This window comes from Nilaparvata lugens, chromosome X (genome assembly GCF_014356525.2).
Source record: "Nilaparvata lugens isolate BPH chromosome X, ASM1435652v1, whole genome shotgun sequence".
Classification (NCBI taxonomy): Eukaryota; Metazoa; Arthropoda; class Insecta; order Hemiptera; family Delphacidae; genus Nilaparvata; species Nilaparvata lugens.
Genome location: NC_052518.1, coordinates 95502605 through 95528925, shown reverse-complemented (window position 1 = coordinate 95528925; position 26321 = coordinate 95502605). Strand labels below are relative to the sequence as shown.

General features: G+C 33.0%; 1 protein-coding gene across 2 annotated transcripts in view; it reads right to left on the bottom strand.

The window, feature by feature from the left end:
* LOC111058219 (succinate--CoA ligase [GDP-forming] subunit beta, mitochondrial) overlaps nt 1–26321 on the bottom strand; it is a 30367-nt gene continuing 4046 nt past the window's right edge. Inside the window, exons 1-10 of one of the 2 annotated variants that reach the window (XM_022346061.2) lie at nt 25838–26317; nt 23636–23697; nt 23163–23301; nt 19333–19432; nt 18488–18640; nt 16264–16444; nt 10187–10445; nt 7645–7779; nt 1481–1609; nt 1–309 (exon numbers count right to left, since the gene is read on the bottom strand). In XM_022346061.2, coding sequence (XP_022201753.2) covers nt 194–309; nt 1481–1609; nt 7645–7779; nt 10187–10445; nt 16264–16444; nt 18488–18640; nt 19333–19432; nt 23163–23301; nt 23636–23695 — 1272 coding nt within the window. In that variant the 5' untranslated portion in view covers nt 23696–23697; nt 25838–26317 and the 3' untranslated portion in view covers nt 1–193. Of the gene's footprint in view, nt 310–1480; nt 1610–7644; nt 7780–10186; nt 10446–16263; nt 16445–18487; nt 18641–19332; nt 19433–23162; nt 23302–23635; nt 23698–25837; nt 26318–26321 lie in introns of those variants that run through there. The other variant, XM_039442755.1, reaches the window with a different exon arrangement.

Below are 26321 nucleotides of genomic sequence, written 5' to 3'. Positions count from 1 at the left end.
TTTGGCATTTTATAATTTTACTAAGATTATCCATTATTTAACAATTTATTAAAAAAATAGAAAAGCGTAACAGCATTGATAACAATAATCGTCAACGATACTAAACAACTATAAGGCATTGATAATTATTGATATTTCAACATACTTTCCTGAGTTGTTGGTGGGTTAATGTATTGGTTCTAAGTTCTAACTGTTACGTTCTACTAAGGCTTGAAACAGCTGATTTGGCTGCCTCTTCTAAATCGGGCGCAAACTTAATCGGCAACCCCGACTGTTCCAGAAGTCTCCTTCCTTCTGAAACGTTCGTACCTGAAATTTCCAAAACAATATTTTTAAAATGAATCAAATGTGAAATATTAGTATACAGATATAGATGTAGTTCTGAATATATTTTGAAATTATTAATTGATTTATTTGATTATTATTATTATTATTTAGCGTATGTCGCTACGACATGAATCTTTATGTTATCTAACACAAGTCACACATATAAACAATGAAGTGATCTTAGTCACAAGTTTAAAAAAAAGGTGGAACACAAATAAAAAGAGATTGATTTATTTGATAACATTATTTAATAAGACGACGTGAAGCAACCTTCGAGTCTCTAACCAAGAAGAACCATGCAACGAATAAATAAATACTATTTAATTATTAAAAATTGTGTATTTTTCAATTTCCTCAAGGAATTTGTCTATTGCAAGGTGCAAATCAACGATTTAATAATTCTTTGCAATGAACCAAAACATAATTTCAATCAGAAACTTATAAAAAGAAATAATACTAGAACTAAAGTAAATTAATAAAATAGTAGTTAGAATGAAGAAAATAATTGTATAAGTAATGAGTCCGGTACAGGAACTATTTCTCTAGTTATGTATTATTGTTGAATGAAATAAATGTTCTATCTTATCAAATAAAAAGACTAAGAAATTGTCAAAAACCACATATTTTATTGAAAGTTAGAAAGACCGGTTTCGGTTGTTCCACCATTGTCAATCTCATTGATAAACTCAGTTTATCAGAGTGTATGATAAACTGAGCTTATCAGAGTGTATGATAAACTGAGTTTATCAACACAGATTGTAATCTCAGTAAACTGAGATTGACAATGGTGTAACAACCGAAACCGTTCTTTCCAACTTTGTGTATGATAAACTGAGTTTATCAATGACATTGACAATGGTGTAACAACCAAAACCGGTCTTTCCAACTTTTAATAAAATCTGTGGTTTTTGACAATTTCTTAGTCTTTTTATTTAATATGAATAATTACCACAATATCAACTTCTCAACTATACAAAAAGATTCTATTATATTCTATTCGTATCGGTTCATACGATACATACGATTCATATTCTACAAGATGGATATTCGTTTCATCATATCAATAATATGCTGAATTTCACAGCTTTTCCAAAGCCAAACTAGTTTACCACAACAATATGATTACATTCAACTTTGATAGAATAATATTTACCTTCTAGACGAACAGTCAAAGGAACTTTCAGTTTTATGGTTTTGGAAGCATTGATTATTCCTTGAGCTATGATGGCGCAATTTACTATTCCACCGAACACATTCACCAGAATCGACTTAACGTTGCTATCTGCAAAAAACATAATTCAAATAAAACGCACTCCCTTTCAGGCTGATTCAGTATCATGAATAATTACTTACTTTCCGTGTCCGGCTGACACCTCATATAAAGAGTGTTCTGAAAAAAGGTTTCCATAAGCCAGAGGGTTCCTCACATCAAAAAAAGAAAAAAAGTTCTTATTAATATAGGTCCGAAAATGCTTATTTACCAAGTTATACAGCGTGAAAGATTTCGTCTGAATTTCAGTTCCCCTGCCCTACGGGTACTTGTTGGCTGTTAGTTAAGATGTTAAATTCAGCGTACTTTATGTAAAATGAGAAATTGAATAAAACCGTTTCCAGACCGTTAGCTACAGTAATTTTTAAAATATGTGACGAAATACGCAAAACTTGGTCCTGAAAAACAAGTTCCTTTAAGGTTTGAAGCAGATTTACTATGTTAAATGTACAATAAACACAAAATATTTACATACAGAACTTGTAGAAAATTTAATTTCGAAGAGAAAGATGTAGAATAAGTCTATAATAGACAAACGCAACCTTGAAAAAATAATCCTCAATTACATACTGGTACTACTCTCAATACATACAATTACTACTCTTTTCGTAAGAGATTTTCTGTTGAGATGGATTTAGAGGTGACGGGACTAAGGTTAAAAATTGATGATCGATTTGAGGTAGTAGTGTTTAGGTATCTATAGGTCACCAAATGGAGACTGGCAAAAATTTTGTGAGCTGCTCCATACACTTTTGAAAATTACAACCGCTCGTTTCACAAATGTTATAGTAGTAGGAGATTTCAATACCGATTTTGCCAGGCAGGATAAAATGACAGAGGATATTAGAGATATTATTAATATGAATAATTTAGAAATTAAGGTCCACGAATATACAAGAGTAACTCGAACTTCACAGACAATTATTGATAATATCCTCACAAATATAGAAGGTTGTAATGTCAGGTTAGGTAGCTCAGATCTATCAGATTATAACTATCAAATTTTAGATGTTAAGTTGCAGGGCCAGAATCCAAGCACAAAAAAAAACTTTTGTAAAAGAAATTCAGCAATATGAGCTAGGAAATATAAATTGTTTGAAGCAGGAACTGCTTCAAGAAAATTGGAGTAGTGTTTATAACAGTTGTAACCTAAATTACAAATATAAGCAATTCATTGATACTCTAAGATTTCACATTAGTGTATGCTGTCCGATAAAAAAAGTCAAAGTAAAAAGTAAATTAAACAAAGTAGATGAATGGATAACTGAAGATATCCTTACTCAAAGAAATATTGTTAGGGAAGCTTGTGAGGAATTTAAATTAGTGAGGGATGTTCCGAGTGAGGTCAAATACAAATGTCTAAAGAAAAACTATGCAAAAGAAGTGAGGAAAGCTAAGTGTAAGAAAACAGCTGAAATATTAACAACTAGTACCAATTTTAACTCTGCTGTTTGGGAGGTAATTAATAGAAATAGGAGAGCAGCTCAAAAGGATACAGTTACTAATGTCCCTAGGATAATCGATGAACATGGAAATTATATGGATGATAGTATAGACATTTGTAACTTTTTCAATAAATATTATCAACAGGTTGCATATAATCTCCAAAAGTCACTGAACACTAATACTTATAATACAACTACATTAAATGCTGAGCCAATTGAAAAGGTATTTAAATTTCATCCATTATCAAGAGATGAGTTGTCAAGAATAATAAAAAATTTGAATAACAAAAAAACAGTAGGATTGGATGGGGTCTCAAGCAAAATTTTAAAAGAATGTGAAAATGAATTACTGGACCCTTTATTGCATCTCCTTAATACTTCACTAGAGCAGGGTATTTTCCCTGATGATCTGAAACAAGGAAAAATTTTGCCAATTTTCAAGAGCGGTGATTCTGAAAGAGTTGAAAATTATAGACCCATTAGTATTCTAAATGTAATAAGTAAAATTTTTGAAAGAGTAGTTTTAAATAGGTTATTGATGCACCTGGAAGAAATTAATTTCATATGTGATGAACAGCATGGGTTCCAGAAAGGGAAATCTACTAAGACTGCAATAGTATCCCTTGTTGAAAGACTAATAGATATAATAGATTCAGGTGAGAAGGCAGCCGCAATATTTCTTGATTTATCCAAAGCTTTTGATTGTGTGAGCCATAGAATATTATTGGAAATACTAAAAACTGTAGGTGTGAATGGTATAGAACTAAAATGGTTTGAATCATATCTCATAGGTAGAAACCAGTGTGTTGAGCTTACCAAGGTGGATGGGAATGAAATAGTAAAAATTAAATCTCAAAAACTGGAGGTCCAGGCTGGAGTACCTCAAGGCTCAATTCTGGGTCCCTTACTGTTTCTGTTGTATGTGAACCAATTACCAAAAGAGTTGAAAGATCACAGAGCTCTGTTGTTTGCTGATGACACATCGCTTATCTTTAACAATTATTTATTAGATAGTCTAGAAATAAATGCTTTTACTGGAGTACAGTCAATTGTCCAATTCTTGAAGCAAAGGCAATTAACAATAAATAGTAAGAAATGTCAATTCCTACAATTCAAAAGTAAATATAATTCAGTAGAGGATAGAGAAATAAATGTGTTTGTAGAGGAAAATGAATTAGACCAAGAAGAGAAAGTAGCATTCTTGGGAATTTTATTGGACAGGAAATTAACATGGCATCCTTACATTGAGAGGATATGTAATAAGATATCATCTGGGGTATTTGTCCTGCGGCAGCTTGCTAGGCTGAATGATAAAAAACTACTGTTAACTGCTTACCATGGACTTATACTATCTCATATTAGGTATGCTATTTTAGTATGGGGTAATTCATCTCAACAAAATATGGACAGAGTGTTTAAGATTCAAAAGAAGGCACTCAGATGTATAGAGAAAGTGAATAGGTTAGACTCTTGTAGGCCTTTATTTAAAAAGCTTGGTCTATTAACTGTGCCATCTTTGTATGTATATGAAGTTGTAATGCATGTGAAAAAGAGTGGTGTGATCCAGAATTCAGATGTTCATGAGTATAATACGCGAAACAGAGCAGATTATCATATAATGGGTCACAATAGTAGGTTATTTGAACAAAAACCAGATTATATTGGTAGGAAATTTTATAACAAGCTACCTCAAATCTTGAAAAGTAATGATGATTTGAAGATTTTCAAAAAACAAATGAAAAAATATTTAGTTGATAAAGCTTTTTATAGTGTACAAGAATTCCTTTCAAACCTAAACTAGGTTGAACTACTTAGCGTTAGAATTATTATGTAATAACATGACTTGTCTTATACTCCATGACTGGAGTCTTTGGGACGTAATCTAAAAAAAAAAAATACAAAACGCATTAAAAATAGAGAGCTTAACAGATTTTGTCTATTTTTAATGCGCTTTGTATGTATTAAGGATTATTTTTTCAAGGTTGCGTTTGTCTATTATAGACTTATTCTACATCTTTCTCTTCGAAATTAAATTTTCTACAAGTTCTGTATGTGAATATTTTGTGTTTATTGTACATTTAACATAGTAAATCTGCTTCAAACCTTAAAGGAACTTGTTTTTCGGGACCAAGTTTCGCGTATTTCGTCACATATTTTAAAAATTACTGTAGCTAACGGTCTGAAACCGGTTTTATTCAATTTCTTTGTTAATTTTACAAAAAGTACGCTGAATTTAACATCTTAATTAACAGCCAACAAATACCCGTAGGGCAGGGGAACTGAAATTCAGACGAAATCTTTCACCCTGTATAACTTGGTAACCAAGCATTTTCGGACCTATGTTAATAAGAACTTTTTTCTTTTTTTGATGTGTGGAATCACGCCCTGGCTTATGGGCACCTTTTTTCAGAACACCCAGTATTTCCTTTCCATAAAAGAGCAGCATTTATTGCCTTGTCATTTACTTCTAAAATATCCTCAGCAGAGAACGCATCATTCAGCATTGAGAAGCCTGTGAGGTGACTCTCATTTTGGATCTCTTCACACTCACATTTGCCATCGTTAATGTAGCCCAATTTTTCTAAATTGGCCTTGCAGCTTCACACTCCCACTCTGAGACGATCCAGCATCATGAATAAAACTTAGTGAGCATGGTAGATTATACAACAGTTTTATAATAACTGTGTATACAGTTAATATAATAACTATTTTATAATAACGTGATAAGTGTGTTTACAGTCTAAATAGTGTGTTTGTCTTTTCGGTCTCAAAATTTTATAGTTTTTTCAAAGTTTGGAATTTTCTATTAATTTTGATTGATTTAATTTAATTTAGAAGTATTTTTTAATTTAAAAATGATTTTTGTGTGTTTTGAATTGTAAATTGAGTGCGTAATTGATGAATGTTAAGTGACACATAACCTAGCTACATTTGGACTGTTGTATAAATTAGAATTGGAACCGTTTTGGGCGTATAAGCCTGTGGTACTTTTCTGTAAGTGTGTAATTATGATTGATTAAATAAATAAATAATGATGAGGGTCAAATGAAATACTATTTTCATCATTGCATTCATACAATATAAATAGTGCCATGATAAAATCGAAGAATAATTTACAGTAATCAATTAAGAAATTCTTGAAATAAGTACAAATTTTCTGTATAGGCTAAATCCAGAATTTCCATTTGTGTTTTTATGATTTCTTGAAATATATAGGTGTAATACGAGGGTGAATCAAATGAAAACATTAGTGTTGTAAAGTTCTGAGAAGTTGTAGGATTGATCCGGTAGTTGGCAGGGATGTTCGTTGAAGCTCACACAATGACTACCAGGTGCGTTAGTGACCTTGCTACACACAATTAACAGTGACTTCAGTTACAATATGGCGGCCCCATTATCAATATGCACAGCGATCAATCAGCAGTGTTTCTTGAGCAGTGAAGGTATCAAACCAATGGAAATTCATTGTCGGATGACAGTACAGTATGGTGATTCATGTTTGTCCAGAAACAAACATTACTATCAACCAGACACAACAAAAATGAATGGCGCCATAGCAAAATTCCGCACTTAGTGATCTGCAGGAAAACTCTGGCTGACTCTCTTCTGCGATGTGAACGGAGTAATTTTGGAGCATTATATTGACAGGGGAATCACAGTAAACATTAATTCTTACTCAAATCTCTTAAAAAACCAACTTGGGCCAGCAATCAGGAGTAAACGGCGAGGACTTTTCACTTGAAGTGTGTTGTTACAGCATGACAACGCCCGACCACATACAGCCGTTTCTCGATTCAAACTATCCACTTTATAAAATTTGAATGCCTCATTCACCCACCTTATTCTCCAGACCTCGCCCCTAGTGACTTTCATGTGTTAGGAAAGCTTAAAGATACAATGGAAGGCAAGCATTTCCAAAGTGATGAAGAAGTGAAAACCGCGGTGCATGAGTCGCTACAGGCACAACCAAAAGAATTCTTCAAACGTGGTATCCATGCGATCGAACACTTGCATAACACTTCAAAGAGACTATGTCAAAACATGATAAATGTAAGTTTCACTTAGTTGTCAAAATAAATAATATATAACACTTTCAAGGGTTTCATTTGATTCACCATCGTATGTATACGGAGTGGGTGAAAAGTCCGAGAACGGCTTAATATCTCATACACAAAGGTAATTTGACGATGGTTGTGATTGGGGATCCTTTTCAAATTGAAAATACTTTACTATGAGTTCAAAAATCTGGTCCGCCATCTAGGATCCGCAATATTGAATGCAACCTTATTTTTTTAAATGGTAAGGTTGTAATGATTTCATGTATCGCATGACCACCTTCCTATTTAAAAAAAAAGTTGCATTCAATATGGCAGATCCAAGATGGTGGACCATATTTTTAAAGTCATAGTAAAGTAGTATTTTCAATTCGAGTAGGATCCCCTATCACACCCACCATCAAATAATCTTTGTGTATGTAATATTAAGCCGTTCTCGGACTTTTCACCCACCCTGTATAACACTTTTAATGTTTTCATTTGATTCACCCTCGTATGTATATGTTATAGACTAAAAGTAAGACTCAGAAATCTTCTGTCTATTTACCTGAAGTAAGGATAGTGAAGGCATGTAGCACCTGGTCTTCAGTTACACCACCTCCTACATCCAAGAAATTAGCAGGTTCACCTCCATGCAATTTTATTATATCCATGGTGGCCATAGCTAAGCCAGCGCCATTAACTGAAAAAAACAACATGGTGGCCATTCAATCTAAAATCAAAGTCGCAGATGGTTTACATGGTTACATGTTGGATATTCAATAGTGAGGCTATTTTCTATTGAAAAAACTCTCATCACAGCATCATTGGGTCGATTGAATAAAAACTAGAATCTAGTGACTATAGTGAGGTCCACGTTATAATGGCAACGTTTGATTAGCAATGGTATTGCTATCCTTGTCTATCATTCAACAATGCAGATGACGCTATTTCTTTCACGCTTTGCGATGTTGCCACATCGTTTATCAACAATGTAGGAATTCAACCAATTGACAAAATATTCAACCTCAATCATGAAAACTTATTTTTACATCTCTAAAAAATATATTTTCTTGACAAATAAAATATTATTAACTATTTTCAACAATAATGAACAGTTAAATTGATCAGATATACCAGTAACAGCTGTTTTGGGTGGCAAGGATGAGATCAGGCAACCATTTTCTCCTATCTTCCTACACTGCCATTATAACGTGGACCTCACTATAGTGACTATAATGGCAGCGTTTGATTAGCAATGGTATTGCTATCCTTGTCAACAAAGCGGATAGCGCTATCTCTTTCTCACTTTGCTCTGTTGCCAGATCGTCTTCTAACAATGTGGGATTAACAAGTAATTGACAAAATATTTCATCTTAATTATAAATATAATAATGCATTATGAACGTATAGAAAAATATAATTTCTTGCTTAATAAAATATAATTGATTACTTTAGAAGAGAACCATTAATATTACATCAATAACCTGTATCAGCTACCAAAGCAAGAGCATTGACAAGACAGAGGATCGGCAACGTTTATCTCCTATCTTTCTCTACTGCCATTATAAAGTGGACCTCACTATAGCAACTAGCTATAGAATTAAGATTGTACAGCTGACTCGAATCATAGCATTTTTTTTTTTTTTTTTTTGAAAATGACTTAGAACTAGCTATTGCTAGCTTTTATTCAGTTGACCTACTATCATAATATATTGCAATATACTTACACTCTCTTTTCTCAGTTGAAAGCAGAATACTTTCAAACAGAATATAGTACCCATGCAGCCAATTTATTTTTCAAGTGAGTTGAGAGACTGACAGAAAATAAGTTAGGTAAGTTAATGGAAACATTTCGTAAAATGTGCACAATTCAATACATTCCATGGAATAGCTCAGAAATTATAGTAAATTTCAATACACGCTGGCTCAATAAGTTTTCACCAATAGTCAATTTCTAATTTTCACCAATATAAGGTAGCATTAATATGTTCTAAAATAGTCAAATCTTATTTGAAATTGAATTTCAAGTCCAATGCAACCGGTCCCACATTCATTTCTTCAATAGTTATTGAGATATTTCTAAAAAGGGGCACAAATCAGTACATTTCAAGGAATACCTCATTAATCATTGACTGAATAATTTTTCGATGTCACCAATTTGAATTAAAATTGTCAAATCTTATCTGAAACTGGGAGGTAAGACCCCCGCAGCTACAAAACACCATCTTACACCTATACAAAACTTGATTACTATTGAGGCTTCAACAAGGGATTTAATAAACCTGCATTCCTAGGCTTATTAATTAAACATTTTTCTTGGAGAAATCATCTATGACTTAGTTCAAGATTATACTAATACAAGTATCATAAAGTTCTAATCTGTTTTGATATCAATATCATCAGATCAAGTGCGAAAAAATGATTAGTATGATTCTTGTTTATTATAGTTTTATTGATTGATTCTTCATCACAAATGACAATGTATTGCCAGGTCTTGCAAGACCCATTGCATACTAACACTACATTATAATGGAAACAAATTAAAAAATTAACTATAATTAGTTTTAAACTAAATTCATAGATAAATGTTTGATTATTAAGCCTAGGAATGCATGTTTATTAAATCCCTTGTTGAAACCTCAATAGTAATCCAGTTTATAACGACAGACAAATAAATATGCGTATGGTGCGAGCACCAAAATACAAGAAGGATACACTATCTATATATAATACATTTAACAAGAATAGAACAAAAATTCAGTAAGCTAAAATACATACTTTATACTATGTTTGGCAAACAAGATTATCAAGCCAGAGTATATCATCGTCAAGAGCTGAATTCAATTGTTGCAGCCCTCCATGGAATCTGGTAAGAGGGCATGACTCCAGGATGTGGCTAATCGTCTGTACCTCCCCACACTCACATATTCATTAGTGAAGTAAGGTTGTGATGAATATGAGCATATAGGTGTAAGATAGTGTAAATTGTTTAATTGTTAAGTACGAGTTGTTTGTAACAGTACAGGAAGACTGTACAATTTTGTATTGTGTGAACTGTAAACTTTTTGATAAACTAATTCACAATAATAAACTTATAGAAAACCTACCAAGACAGCCAATATTTCCGTCGAGACCAACATAGTTGAGATTATGTTTTTGCGCTTCGTTTTCCCGAGGATCCATCTCCCCAGTTTCATGCAGTTGAAAAATGTCCTTCTGGCGGAAGGCGGCGTTGTCATCAAACTGTATCTTGGCATCCACGGACACCACGGTGTTCGCCTCCGTTTCGACCAACGGATTGATTTCCAACTGAGTGGCGTCTACTTTCAGGAAAAAATCCCACAAATACTTCAACTCCGCAACAGCCTAAAACATCATAGCATAATAAGTATTTCCTAACTATGGGAGAGAAATAAATGTACAATAAAGAGAAAATAACACAAGAGAAGGTTAGTTTTAGTGGCTCATTGTTAAAGTTTTTCTTTTTATATTTACTAGTGAAGTAAGGTTGTTGAATTAGAATTGATACTGTGAATTTTTTTCATAATTGGATAAACACAGTATATATTTTTGTCATATCCACATTCATACAGGACTGCAGTTTCGTGTTGAAACTAGAAGATGAGTTGTTAATATTTTAATAGATTAGTTAACATTTCAGAAACTTTTATTCAATATGCTCATATCTATCACAACCTTACTTGAAAAAACGCAGTTTTATTTTTTACTACAGCTTTGTGTGGAAACTAGAAAATGTGTTGGTTTCAACACGTAACTGCAGTCCTATATGAATGTGGATGTGACAAAAATAATACAGTACTGTTTTTTCAAGTAAGGTTCTGATAAATATGAGCATATTGAATAAAAGTTTCTGAAATGTTAACTAATCTATTAAAATATTAATACAATATTATTCAATACATAAGTGATTTTGGAGTTTATGTCGTTCAATTAATATTTTATCTATCCATATTGGATGAACACACTTGAAATTGGCACAATCAGTTATCTAGTTGACTTTTGACATGAACGAAATCAGAAACAAAAACTAATTTCTTCGGCAAAGAAATGAATAGAATGTACATTCTATTACGTCTTAAATGTTTTATTAAGAAAATTATGATTATGCACCACGATATTAATGTACCATTAATAACTTCATTGCATTTTGTTTACTTGATTTGTAATTTTATGACAAATAGTTTAAATTTGAATATTAAAATATATTATTGTTTTCTAATGAATTAACCCTTGGTTAATTGAATTAGTATCCTTCAATGCTTGTTTTCCATCACAAACTGATTATTATAAAATAACTTTTTGCTATTAAAAAGGACGACTAGCAGTCAATTTTTTTACAATAAATAAATTAATCACTCACTGTGACACAGAGATCTTCCGACATCTTCTTGAGACAACCAAGAAGATGGTGGACCTGCCGAAAGATCTCGTTGTCACAGTGAGTGATTAATTCATTTACTGTAAAAAATCTGACTGCTAGTCGTACTTTTTAACCTTCCGGTAGTCGCGCCCTACTCAATCACACGAGCAGTCACGTGTTGTATTTTTCACAACTTCCAAGTGTTATGTACTCTGTTTACTGTCAAAACATATTAATTAATTATATAATTAATTTTTCCATCTTCTTGGATTTTTTTACGCCTATGAACATTTGAATGATTGCCATTTCATAGCCCAATAAGTTACATGAAGCAAAGCCATCAATTCTGTGTTATTGGTTCGTTTACTGTCCCCGTATACAGTCTTTCCCTATCTTATGCACAGTGCACTGTCGCGAATAAATGGCACCTAAAGACTGAACCATTGCTCGGTTGATACTGCAACTCAGTGGAGTGATGGGGGGATAGTTTTGGAATGCATAGGTGACTCATTCACTGACACCACCCCATTCAAGAGTTTTGTGCGGCAAAAAACTAACACTGTTGTACTTTTTACAACAGCCCGACTGCCGGAAGGTTAATAGCAAAACGTTATTAACTAGTATCCTTTCTGTTTTCTTTTCGTAGACATGACATATTCGGCTATGATGCAGTTATCAAGTATCAACATAAAATTATTAGAAAATAAGCGAATACAGTAGCATAATTTTTTTTTCAATTCAATTCAATAATTCTTTATTGAGGTATTCAGGACACAATGATATAACAAAATTTGAATATAACAAAATTTTTTGATCTAGGCTAAACTACATGAATAGCTATAGTTGAATGACTAAATCGATAGACATACAGAAGAATCCAATAATCAACAAAGTCTTGAAGGTCTTATTTTGCAAAACGTAAATTAAATAAGTTACATGATAAAAAAAATACAAACCTCCATTAGAAAAAATAAATAAAAATAAACATGTAATGAATAGCCTACACAATACCCAATCAAAGTGCTCTGACCCAGCAATAAAGGTATAGTCCCACATGAGTCATAGACTTGTGTGTGGGACGAGTACCGTCATATACTAAGTAATTTGAAATTGAAAGCGTCCAATGAGAAATTCAAAAATGAAAGGAAAAAATAAAAAGTTTTGAGCAAAGAACAGCGGCAATGAGAGGAGATAAACAAGAATCAAGGTAGGTACATAAAAGGCGAGTCATTATATTATAGTTTTGCAGATGGCAAAAATGTTTCCTGATTCCGAAGCTAGGGGACTTCTTAAACGGTATGTCTGAGTTACTCTTTTATAATTAAGAGTACAAAGGCTCCAGCAGATGTTCAGAGTTACAGGCACCAGTCTCGTATAACCAATTACAAATAATTTTTTTGTAAGCAAGAATACCAACAGTGGGATCAACTATTTCTCTGTTTGGGGCTTTTCTTAATAAGATGTTGGAAACATAAAACGGGTTTGTGCGGTTTATTGATTTAATAATTCTAGGGACCTGTAGGCCCACATTTGCAGAGCTTCTAGTATTGTAATTATGCGTTACTTCTGTGACAATACAATCCCTATTTCTGAATGTAAAAACAAGTACATTTTTTATATATATTTGTCTGAGAGTCAGTAATCTGGAGTAATTGAAAAGTGCTTCTGTGGGGTACTGCTTCTCTAATTTCAAGCCTGCTTTAATTATCAGCTTCTGTATAATATACAGAGGCTCTAACGTAGTTTTAGCCGCTCCACCCCATGCAATTATACCATAACTAAGAATCGATTGGACATAGGCAAAATAGACTGACTTAATTTCTTTTTCATTTAGTATGAAGCTAAGCTGGTAAAATATATAGATCATTTTTCGGAGCTTACGTTGCAAATTGATTATATGATTTTCATATCTAAGATTACTGTCTATCATAACACCTAGATAGTTGTAGCTTTTTACTCTCTCAATTGTCTGGCAATTGCAGTCAATGCTATAGTTATCGTCGCAAGAATGGAGTTTCAGCATCAAGTCATTAGGGGGCTCACTTGATGTTCTAAGTGCGATAGGCAGACATTTTGTCTTTCCCACATTCATGGTAAGAATGTTTTGATCACACCATGCCTTCAGCTTCTTCATTCCTATTTCGGCTTTTAGGTAAGTTTCACTCCAGCTTGCACCCCTGAATATAACTGCAGTATCATCTGCGAATAGAAACAGCTCTCCTTCAATATTAAGCTTATCAATATTATTTATATAGATAAGGAACAAAACCGGCCCCAGGGTACTGCCCTGCACCACACCGTATTCCACATCACTAACTCCACTTAGTTTCGACCCAATGGAGACAACTTGTTTTCTGTCACCAAGGTAACAGAACCAGGCCAAAGCCAAGTCCCTCACCCCCATAATCTCCAGTTTTGAGAAGAGTATACTCCTGTCAATCGAATCGAACGCTTTGGCCAGGTCAATAAATACTGTTAGAGCTTTCTCATCTCGATTGATTGCCTCCATAAAAGTGTTATTTATTAGTGAGGTATTCTTACTCCTTCTAAAGCCAAACTGAGCATTAGAGAGCAAGTTGTTCTCCTCCAAATAGCTCTGCAGTTGCACCTTGACACATTTTTCCAATAGCTTCGACACTACACTTAGCAGGGATATGGGCCTATAGTTGTTCATATTATCTTTACTACTGGTCTTGTGAATCGGTATAACCTTGGCGACTTCCAGATCATCAGGAAATACACCAGTTTTCAGGCTCAGATTTATAAGGTGATTTAATGGGACCAATAGAATATCAATATTGTCTTTAATTAAACTTGTACTAATCCCATCAAAACCTGGGGCCGAGCCACCTCGCATATCTCCTACAATCTTTAAGAGCTGACCTTCCGTGACTGGCTGTATTTGAAACTGTAAATTGGGATTGTTACACAAAGTGCCTTCGTGAAGTTGTTCCTGTAAGGGGGGGAGGCAACTCTGCAGCTAACTTACTTCCTACTTTTGAAAAATATTCATTAAAAGCATCTGCCACCTCTACTATGCTCTCTTCTCTGTCATCCTCAATATTTTCAAGAAAAAGTTGTATGGGGAGTTGCTGTTTTTTTACTTTAGTTCCATTGTACTCATTTATTATTTTCCAAAACTTTTTCGGATTATTTGCATGATCAGTTAATTCTTTTTTGTAATAATTAATTTTAACATATTTCAAAGTTTGACTGAGTCTATTCCTGAATGAACGAAAATTATGAAGTAATTGCTGGTCCCCAGGGTTATTTCTAACTAGTTTACTCATCCTATCCCGTTTTCTAATTTCCCTTATCAGCTCGGTAGTAATCCATGGCTTGAGTTTTTTGTGGCATGCGCGTGCTTTAAAAGGCTTTTCAGCTTTCTCCTTTAACTGACAGATTATTCTCAGAAAGTGAGCACAGCAGGTGTTAGCCTCCTGTTGCATTGTTACCTGATCCCACGATTGTGCCTCAAGCAAGGATCGAAATTGTACCTTATTGAAATAAGATTGGTGTGTGTGCATAGGTCTAGGTTCGACTTGTGGTTGGACTATTTTGCATAAGACAGCCCAGTGGTCAGTTACATCAGATTTCAAGATTCCCGCGTTGACTGCGTTGCAGTCTGGATGCTTGACAAAAATGTGGTCGATACATGTCTGAGAATAGTCGGTAACTCGGGTAGGTAAATAAATGCCTTCAGTGAATCCGTTCGAGTACATAATGTCCAAGTATCTGTCTTTATCATTATGCCCTCTGTTAACGGGTAAAGTGTCTATATTAATGTCACCTAAAAATAAATAAGATGTGTTTCTTTTTTCAAGATTACAGTAAAATGTCTCTAAATCATTAAGGAACAAATCAGAGTTCATAGCTGGACTACGATAAATCGAAATGATAGAATAATTTCTATCATTCAACTTAAAATCTGTTTTCAAGCCAGATGCCTCGCCTAATTTTATTTGATCTGTTTTACTGTTTAATTTGGAATCAATATAAACCACCGTACCGTCACTCCTATTCCATCCCGCAACCGTACTGAATACTTCGTATCCCTCTAATTGTGTTAAGATTTTGTCATTATCAATCCACGCCTCACTCAATGCAATGAGATCAAACTTTACCTTCAAACTCTCCAGAACAATCAAAGCCTCGTCTATGTTCTTATGATAGCTTCGTATATTAAAGTGAATTATTTTTAGACTATTCGCCCCTTCTCCCTCAAAAAACTGTCTCACATCATCGTGCTCATTAAAGTATTCGCACTTTACATGGCCAAACTCATCTAAACCTACATTGCCTCTGCTCTCTCCCATATAATGTTAGGCTATATGAAATAGAAATAATGTGTTTATATAAGGCTTAGGTAAAACCTGGATATGGAACGGATAGATTGTAGATAAGAAAAAAATAAAGAGAAAAAAATTATATCATATCATAAAAAAAGAGAGAAAAAAAAAATAGCTGACTGCTCAACCGTGCACAAAGAATATAATAAACAATGTTTAATGACTCTTTTCGATGAGGAATTTCTCTGTGATGAATATAAATTATATTAGCTCATAATATAACTTTTACTATATGTAGAATTTTTAATTTAAAATAAAAAAATGTTGTAAATGAGATAGCCCATATGTTTGTAAAATTAGCTTGGGCCAAGTCTGTTGTTCCTTCTCAATCATATTTTTTGTTCCTTTTTTAATCATGTATTTGATTTGTGCAGTGATTAATATAAATGAATAAATATTTATATGATTTATGATTGTATCCACGAATAAATAAATAATACTAGAGGTAACAAACCTTGGAATGGAAATCACCCTTGAAACCCAAGAATGTAGCAACTTGATCAGCAGTTTTATCTGTCAATCCTTCCATGATGTCAATGGGAAAGGTTTTGATAAGTTCAGGAGTTTTCTTGGCAACGTCTTCTATGTCAGTTCCTCCAGCTGGAGATGCTATAATTACTGGCCCATTGTGCTGCCTGAGAATAAAAATTGTTGAAATAATAAATCAATATTTATCTTGAAACGATAATTATTTATTAAAATTAACTAAGATTATTTTCACAATGATTCAATAATGGTGATGTATAGTATAGTGGTTCATAAATAAATAAAGAAATGAAACCTTCATTATTCCACCACATTACAATATTGTGAACTACAAACCATTATAATTAGAAAACAGAAATATATATTTAATAATATTTCTCATTTAAGTTGAATTAATGTACAAAGTGGCACAGGAAATCAAAAATTTTGAAATAATAGCATTCAAACGATAAATTTCATAAAACAAGTAGATTGCTAACTGAATATGCCATTCACTGAATACATGCCGTATTGATCATGCCACTTACGTTCCTACAATCAAAAAGGTTCAAAAGTAACTCTTTACGTCTTGAAGTGACATCAGAAGGATGTGCTGAAATTCGGCGTTTACAGCCTGTCATGGGTGGTGCAAGGGAACGGTAGATTTTGAAGTCATGTCTTTCGATGGATAAATTAGGTCCAAAAGTACCTCAGATAGATGTGCCCTCATTCGGCGATCACAGAATGTTATGGAAACTTTGGAATGACAGTGTAATAAATTTTGGGTAATAGTAGTGATTACATTTTGAATGTTTTCCTTTAGTTAATGTAGTATTGTAGGACGTTTACGGTGCGCCGTGCCTTCAAGATATCCCCTCAGGAATACGTTTATCTGTCAGATGAGGTAATGCTGTTAAAATATTCTCTGCACGGCTTTTATACTAGTAGTTCTGTGAACAGTAGACCTCGCGCAGTTATAAACCACAGCCTCCTCTAATACTGTCCATTGCAAGGATGCATTGTGACCTGTGACCGCTTGCTGAGGACGTAGGCCTACTGTACCGTAATCCAATTAATGCAATGCTCTCTACCCAAGACCTAATTGGATTCCCTAGCAATTCATCGGTTCACTACGTCGGATACAAGCCTACAATAAGAGGATTCAATTATAAGATAGGTATTCACCTGTTACAATTGATTTAAAACATAATATAATGTGATTAATAGGAGTTATGCATATGTCTAAAGGTGCGTACAGATTTACGCGCCGCGAACTCGAGCAATTCACTTCTCATCAGCTGATTATATCTGTATTTGTACAGAAACGGTAAGTACAGATATAAAAAGCTTGGCATCAGCTGATTAAAAGTGAATTGCTCCTGTTCACAGCGCGTAAATCTGTAAGCACATTTATTTGCAATCTTTGAAACATTATTTTATTAAGTACGTTTTCAATAACTTAGTATAATGTAGCCTCTATCATTACTAGTAGTTCTGTGAACAGTAGACCTCACGCAATATTCTCATCCACAAGTACCTGATTGAAACTAAAGACCTTATGGAAATACAGCAATAGGCTTCTCCACACATCTGTGTAATCGCTTGTCAGCTGATTTATGATGAATAATTCTATAGTCTGATTTTTACTCTAATATTGGGGTATGAAGGAGGCTCCTTTTTCCTTTTATATTATCCTTGAAATGCAAAATTTCCAAAAACCTTGTATATACGTCAACGCGCAATTAAAAAAGGAACATACCTGTCAAATTCCATGCAAATCTTACCGCGTTTCACCGTAAATGCACAACATATAAACATTTGAACATTATGAGAAATGCCAAACCGTCGACTTGAGTCTTGGACCTCACTTCGCTCGGTCAATCACCAATTTTATAAAATTTTCTCACCGCTATTGCACCTTCCACACCAGTCCAATGATCCATGATTACTGAATGCCAATGTGTTCACAACAATTGTGTGAAATTTCAAACATCTATCGACGAATTGCAACATTAAAAATGTCCTGTTTTCCTGTGATTATAGATTTATAATACATTGAAACGTATTAGAACTATTGATATTTACTCTTGAACCTCGCAGGATTATTCAACAAAAAAACTGTTGAAAACATATTTAATATCAGTTTTCAGCTAAGGAAAAATATACTTTAATATTTTAATTAATATGAATAATTGATTAAAAATGCAAAATACCTGTCAAGCAATAAACAGAAGTAAGTTTCTCTTTTGATATCAACAGACTCTGCAATCATCAATTTTTTAACCAAAATTCCATTTTTTGGTGTCTGTTTAGTTATAAGTCTATGTAGAAGCATGTTGTGCACCATATCATCAAGTTTCTCAGGCCTGAAAAATAGGTTTTTAAAACGAAATAAAATATCATATGAAAATAGGAAAAACAAATAATTACCAGAATAATTTATAAACAACAAATTAGAAGGAGAGTGATAAAATTATTATTGAATTATGGGAATTTTGTTCATCACCATTACTACTATATACATTTTACAGTTAATTTGCGGATTGATCAATTAATTTGTGCGATTTACTACAATATACAAATCAATTTCTGAAGATTAAATTTATTGATGACAACTATTTTTAAGCTGACAAATCAAACAGAGATATGTTCAAATTTCATGCGAAGAAAAAACAGATTGAAAATATTGACGATAGAAACACTTGATTATAATCAAAAATGGATGAATAAAATTGTATGAAATCAATACAGTAATACAAATATAAAGTTTATAAAAACAATACAACAAATACAGATATAAAGTACAATACAGTACAAATTTCATAATGACCTCAAATAATTTATTGCTGCAAATAAACATGATGAATTATTACATCATACAAGCTTCCAGGATGTTTCACATGCCTACAAGCGTCAGACTAATTGCAGTGTATCTGTGGGATACATTTGATGATATCAAAGATCTTTAAAGCTTCTAGAATCGAACTTTCGAATTACCGAAGCACTGAGTAATATAACTTGAACGTATTTGCTGATATTACAACATATTGTAACATACTTTTTGGTAAGATGAACACCACCCTTGAATTTGTTATCAAATACTCCAAGACCTCTTCCTCCAGCCAGGATTTGTGCCTTCACTACATACTCGTTAACTTCTGCAAACAAAACAAAACATATTATCACACTTCCATAGACATTTGAAACGATAAAATTGATAACAAAAACTTGAACAGAAGTAGGGATGGGTACAAAACCATTTCAAGTTATTTACAACTTCGTTTTGAACTATTTTTAGGCTGTATATGATTAGGCTGTAATCAAACTGTAGAGTCGTCAAAATAGTTCAAAACTATTACCAGGTAGTATTAGACTGTAATCAGACTGTAGAGTAGTCAAAGTAGTCCAAAACGAATTATTAACTTGCAGTTCGTCATGGATAGAGAAATAGATGTGTATTATTTACAATAAAAAATGCACTAATCAGATGGCACGTTACATCTATGCATACAGTTATCTGAATGATTGGTTTTAACGGCAATAGCAAAAAAGTGTTTTCCTATTTTTTTACAAGCGCCATAATATAATACAATTAGTTGAATATACGAGTACTAATGAAATAAAACATCTTCCAATTTCACTCCATTGGAAATGAGAGGTGAGTGGAGGATATACTTTTATTATTTCTGAATGAGACAGCACATTTCGAAAATAGGTTAATTGTTGGTGACTCTAATATTGATATTCTTGATAAAAATTTGTCTCTTGTGGGTAATAGATTTTTGGATAATCTTCTTGAATATGGCTTTATAAATTATCTCTATGGCAGTACTAGATGTACTGTTTCAAGTGAATCGTGTATCGATCAGATCTTTTTGAAAAGTAAGCATTGTCTATTCAAATCAGCTATATATAATTGTGCAATCACAGATCACAATGCAGTGATGTGTTGTGTAGAACGTAAGAGCCGGTTGTCATATGGCAGAGATGTTGAATCTGATTCCCAGGATGTTCAGGCTTTATTATTTAATGAAGATGTTTTTCAATCAAAAATTAAAACAGAAACATGGAACGATGTTCTTCAGGAGAACGATCCCAGACTAGCTTTCTCTTTGTTTTATGATAGACTTCGTTCATTATTTGACTCTGCAAAAACTGTTAGGAGAAGGATTAGTAATAATACAAAGAAAATCAAACCTTGGGTGACTAATGGTATTCTTCGATGTATGAGGCGAAAAGACAAAATGTCTCTTATGGTTCGTAAACAACCATTTAATGTACAGCTGATGGATTGTTTTAAATCATATAATCGAACACTGAAGTCGGCATTGCGAACTCTAAAGGAACAGTATTTCAAGAATAAATTAGTTGAATGTGGAAATAATCTAAGGGCTGTATGGAAGGTTGTGAATGAAGCAACAGATACCCCTTGTAAAACTAATTGTTCTATTAAAGAGTTGGTTTCCAAGGATAATCGCATTTTGAGATCTTATCAAGTAAATGAAATAGCAGAGGAGCTTAATGAACATTTTGTGAGTGTTGGTGGAAGAATTTCTGAAAAAATTACTAAGGTAAAGGACAAGATTTTTAGGGAAAAAACTAATAGATTGTTTTGTAATTCGTTTTTCTTTTTTCCTGTCATAGCAGAGGAAATCGATATGTGTATTAAAAACTTGAAGAAAGGGGTAGCACCAGGATTTGATGGAATTTTTTCTAAATGTCTGAGTTCAAATTCTCGCATAATTTCAGTTCCTCTGGCTCATGTAATAAATTTATGCTTTTTGAATGGTGTTTTCCCCGACGAGTTGAAAAAGGCCACTGTTATTCCTTTGCATAAGAATGGTAACAAAAGTGATCCAGGGAACTATCGCCCAATTTCTCTGCTTTCATTTTTGTCAAAGGTGATTGAGAAATGTGTTAAGACTCGTTTGGTCGAATTCTTGGAAAAATATGAAATTTTATCTAATTGCCAATTTGGTTTTCGTAAGGGTGTAAGTACTTCTGATGCTGTATATAATGTTACTAAGAGAATTATTGAAACACTGGACAGGGAAGAAAAATGTATAGCTGTGTTTTTAGATCTCCAGAAGGCTTTTGATACAGTGGACCACAATATTTTATTTAGAAAGTTAGAAGGTATTGGAATTAGAGGTGTTGCTTTGGGTTTCTTCAAAAGCTATCTCAGTTGTAGATCACAGGTGGTTGGTGTTAATGGTATAATGAGCTCAGAATTAGAAATTACGATGGGTGTGCCACAGGGAACTGTTCTGGGTCCAATATTATTTTTGATTTACATTAATGACTTACTCAAGATAGAGCTTGAGAGCTGTTCTTTGTTTTCTTTTGCTGATGACACTGTTGCTATTTTCTGTGCATCAAAATGGGAAGATGTTTTTTGTAGAGCTAATGAGGGTTTGAAAGTTATAAAAAACTGGTTAGATTTCAACTTAGTTAGTTTAAATATAGCAAAAACTACTGCAGTGTCATTTTCTTTGACCTCAGCAGGTCAGCCAGATAACCAGGGGAGTTTGGCTTTTCATGAAACTGGATGCGATGATAATAGTTGTCTATGTCCTATAATAATATTAAGAACAGCACCAAATACTTGGGAATAATCATTGATAAGCATTTGAAATGGAGAGACCATATTTCATATTTATGTTCTAGGTTAAGGAAGACGCTGTATAAGTTTGTTCAACTGAGAAATATTTTTACAGTTGAGCAAATTAAAATGGTTTTCTTTGCGCTTGTGCAGTCAGTTGTGCGATATGGTATAATTGGCTGGGGTGGTTGTGGTGTTACCGTTCTTAAGCCTCTTATAGTATTGTATAAGAAAATTATTAAAATATGCTTGAAAAAACCGGTTAGATATCCAACAAATTTGCTCTATAAAGAATTAATGTTCTCAGTATTGAGCACTTGTATGATCTTGACCTAGCTAGTTTTGTCTATTCGTGGCCCAATAGATTCCCTATAGCCCCTCATGGCGGCTATGTTACTCGTAGACAATCTGAGAGATTTTTGCTAGAACCACCTTGTAGAACAGCGGCTGCCAGTGCTCATGCAGCGTATTATGGTCCTAGACTTTTAAACCGTCTGTTGCTTGAAGTTTCTGGAGCATCCCAATGTATACCAATTTGTTATTATTCTTTCACTTTCAAAACTTTTAGACAGTATCTTCGACACTACTTATTAGGGAGACAAAATGAAGACTAATTTTGATTTATTTCTCAAATCTGTTTGTAAATCTCAATTCTATTCTTAGAATACATATCTTACTTAGTATAACAGAGCAGAAGAGAATTTGTTGTTTTATTTTTAAATATTGGTGATCTTTATCTTTGATGTAGAACATATAGTTGAATCTCAATTAGGCCTATACTGATTACAAGAGCAACATTTGTATGAAAATAGCATAAGAGAATGGAATTTTCTTTTTTTTTTCTTGATATTGTAATGTAAAATTATAAAATCTAATTATGTTATTAATATTACAATGTATATTAGTATCTTATGCTATCCAACATTCTAGAGATACACCATCCCTCATCACAAGCTTTGCTTAAAGAGGGATGCAACAATATTATTTAGAATATGATATTTTATGTAAATATTCATTATTTTATAAAGAATTTGTATTTTATGTTTGTAAGTATGAATTGTATATCAATTTTTTGTTGACATTAATAAATTGAATTGAAATTGAATTGAACTTTGAATTAGAACTTTGTTTTCAATTTTATGATACTTCTGTGAACGAAAATATTAGTTTTAATCGATTTATGGTTTTGAACTTTATTGATTATATTTGAAATGAAAGAAATCGATCACCGTAATAAAATAGTCCGATGCTTAATTTTACTTTGCTTATTTTGCTTGAAAACTTACTAAATTCTCGTTTAATTCCAGCAAGGTCTTCTGGTTTTTCGACTATTCTGAAATCTTGAACACACACACCATATTTCTTCAGTAGTGACTTACTGTCACACTCCAAAAGATTCAAATAACGAACTGGTTGCCGTAAATTCTGTAAAATACAAAAAAATTGTTCAGTTCAAAACTACAATACAATGTGAAAATACGATGGCTAATACATTGTACAATTTATCACATCAATTTTTTTTTTAATCTCAACTTGGTTCCCTGCGGCTCGCTCGGACACTTTGTGACTCATAATGATATCCTAATGTAATACCGGCCTAAAAGCACAGCTGATAAAAAAATGCAAATAAGTTAATCATTGAAGAAATAAATGATTACACAAATCGATAAATGGACATTGGTTACGATTAGCATAGTCTTATAACTATGATGAAAACGTTTCCATAGACTGATATTTTCGTTAATGAAAAATAACTTACTTTATTTTGAAGCTTCAGAAAATTAGTGCTTTGGAGAACTGCTCTTCCCAAACGATCCATCACTGAAATAAGAAGTATGATTAATATATTTTAATAGAGAGAAAATCGTTTGAAATGGTTGAGTTTGAAAGATTCTTCAAGAAATCAGAGTTAATTACTACACAACTAATTGCATAGAGCAATAAGAATTCTGATTGATCAATTTTAATTTTTGTTTAAACAATAATTGTAATTATTACAGTTGGAGAAGTGGACAAGATGAAGAAGTATTTGGGCGTGTACGTGATCATCCAAACAGTACAACAATTGATAACATGGTAATCTAATTGAAAGTACAAGGAACATAACGCTTTCTATTATTAGATTTGTTCATCAAAATGTATTGTTTGAGAACTACAATGGTCCACAGTCTAAAATCTGTAGAGAAACTGAATAAAACCACTTTCGCTTAAATTTCCATACGATACATAAATTTCAATCATAGATCAATCAGGCTACACCAGTAAGTTGAGGCTTCATTGGACAATTATATTTACACCAAAAATGAATTGATTATACGATAGTTTGTAGTTAGTCCACTACTTCTCGATTACGTTTGAAGTATAATACAATAACTAAAAAGTTCATGGTTCATTGGAATTAGTGACTAATAATTCAGATCGGAATATGAAATGTGCCTATCTACTAACTTCAGCAGGAAGAAAAAAATTGAGTTAAAAAAGATTCACCAAAAGCCATGATGAAATTTATACTATATCCAGCTTTTACTCTATATTTTATACAGCAGAATAATTCAATTGTGTGCTCAGTGAGGCTAAGGCTCAACTCACACTTACGCGACTCAGGTCGAGAAGACTGGACTCTAGTCGAGAGCATGATTGTGTTTCCAAATGGTGACACTCAGACCAGTCGATTCTAGTCTCCGCGACGTCACCATTTGAAATCACATGCTCTCGACTACAGTCGAGTCTTTTCTCGACCTGAGTCGCTTAAGTGTGAGTTGAGCCTTAATGTCTGATATCCAATGAATTCATGTTCACTCAGAAACCTTGGTAATCTTTTGGGAGTGTTCACACATTGAGAAACTGGTACTGTTACGACAATGAGTAATCATGAGAATCAACTATTTTTTCAGTTTCTGTTTCTGCTCAAATGAATAGAAAATCATTGGAAATCAAGTTTCAAGTCAGAGGCAACTACTGCAACTAACTATAAAGAGGCTACGTGTCTTGTAGTGGCCATGACGCTTACAAAAACGAATATTCCATTTCACAAACTGGTGGTGATCAGTGAGGGTGGCCACTAATGACAAGACAAGTGTGTTGAACATATGTGTACACACATGCTCGTCATACATGTTGTGTCATCAGGGAAAGACGGCTATAGTCCAGGCCTAATGCCATTAAGCCTGTCATAAAATTTTTGATTGGAATCGATCAAGTATGTTATTTTAATCACAAAAACTAAACGGCAACCACTCATCATAGATTAAAAAAAATTAATTTAGTTTTACCTAAAATAACTTACTTTGTTCACGACTTTTCACACACCTCTAATATATTACATTCACAGTTAAAATAGTTCCAAGTGTACCTGAATGACAATTTTTAAAATGTTATCAAAAGTACTTTATTAGTACAAGATGTTCTTTCGTTTTCTACCGGTTCCAGATGTCAATAATCATTAAACGGATAGGGATCAGATTGAGTTATGTTCATTGATATTTCAAAGGTAAAAGGATAGGTTAGAAGCTTAGGTGTATTCGATAAATCAAATTTAAAATACACCCTATCCCTTTATGAAAGAGAAAGTATAGAGAGGTTAATTTGATGTTCGATTACAGTTCGACAGAACCATAAATATAGCCTTTTCAGTTGATGTATCGATAAATTGGCAAGAAATATGTATTAAATCGATATGTACTGTATAGTTTCAATCAATAACAAAATGGCTGACACGGTGCAAAATAATTATACTACTTTGAACATCTTTCATTTTAAAAACAATAGTGAGCGCCGTTTAGTTTTTGTGATTTGGTGATCAAAATAGCATACTAAATCGATCTCAACCAAAAATTTGATGACAGGTATAATGATACTGGACCTAGAATTACGCCGGCAAACATACTTTCCAAAATGAATAGTAGTCTGCAAAATAAATTCTTCAGTAGAATTGAAAAAATATATGAAAATTAATATTCACCTGTATACGCCTGGATAATGGGTGAAAATATTATGTGAGATTGGAAATGAAATATAATCAGCTCACGTGCTCAACAAGGGGTACACGTTTTTCAAAACTCTGCAACTTCAAGAGAAAAATAGAAAAATGCACTACTCTTCTTAAAGTTGTACATATTCAATCATATTGAATATTAATGCATAGAACTTTACTTTGGACGGAAATTATTCAATGCGGCTTATCTCTTTCAACGTTTCAAGATAACGAACAAATAATGATAAAAAATGTCGGCTTCTCCTACAAATAAGTATGTTCTTTGAACGGAGATTTGATAAACATAAGGAAACCTTTTATAAACTGAACTTTAACTCCACTGTTAAATAAAAATGTATTATCATTTGAAAATAACTTCAGAATCACGTTCACGTTATGAACACAAAAATGTCCGCTTCCGACTTTTAGGTTATGTATGCGTATGATATGATTGAGAAAAGGAAATCAAAAA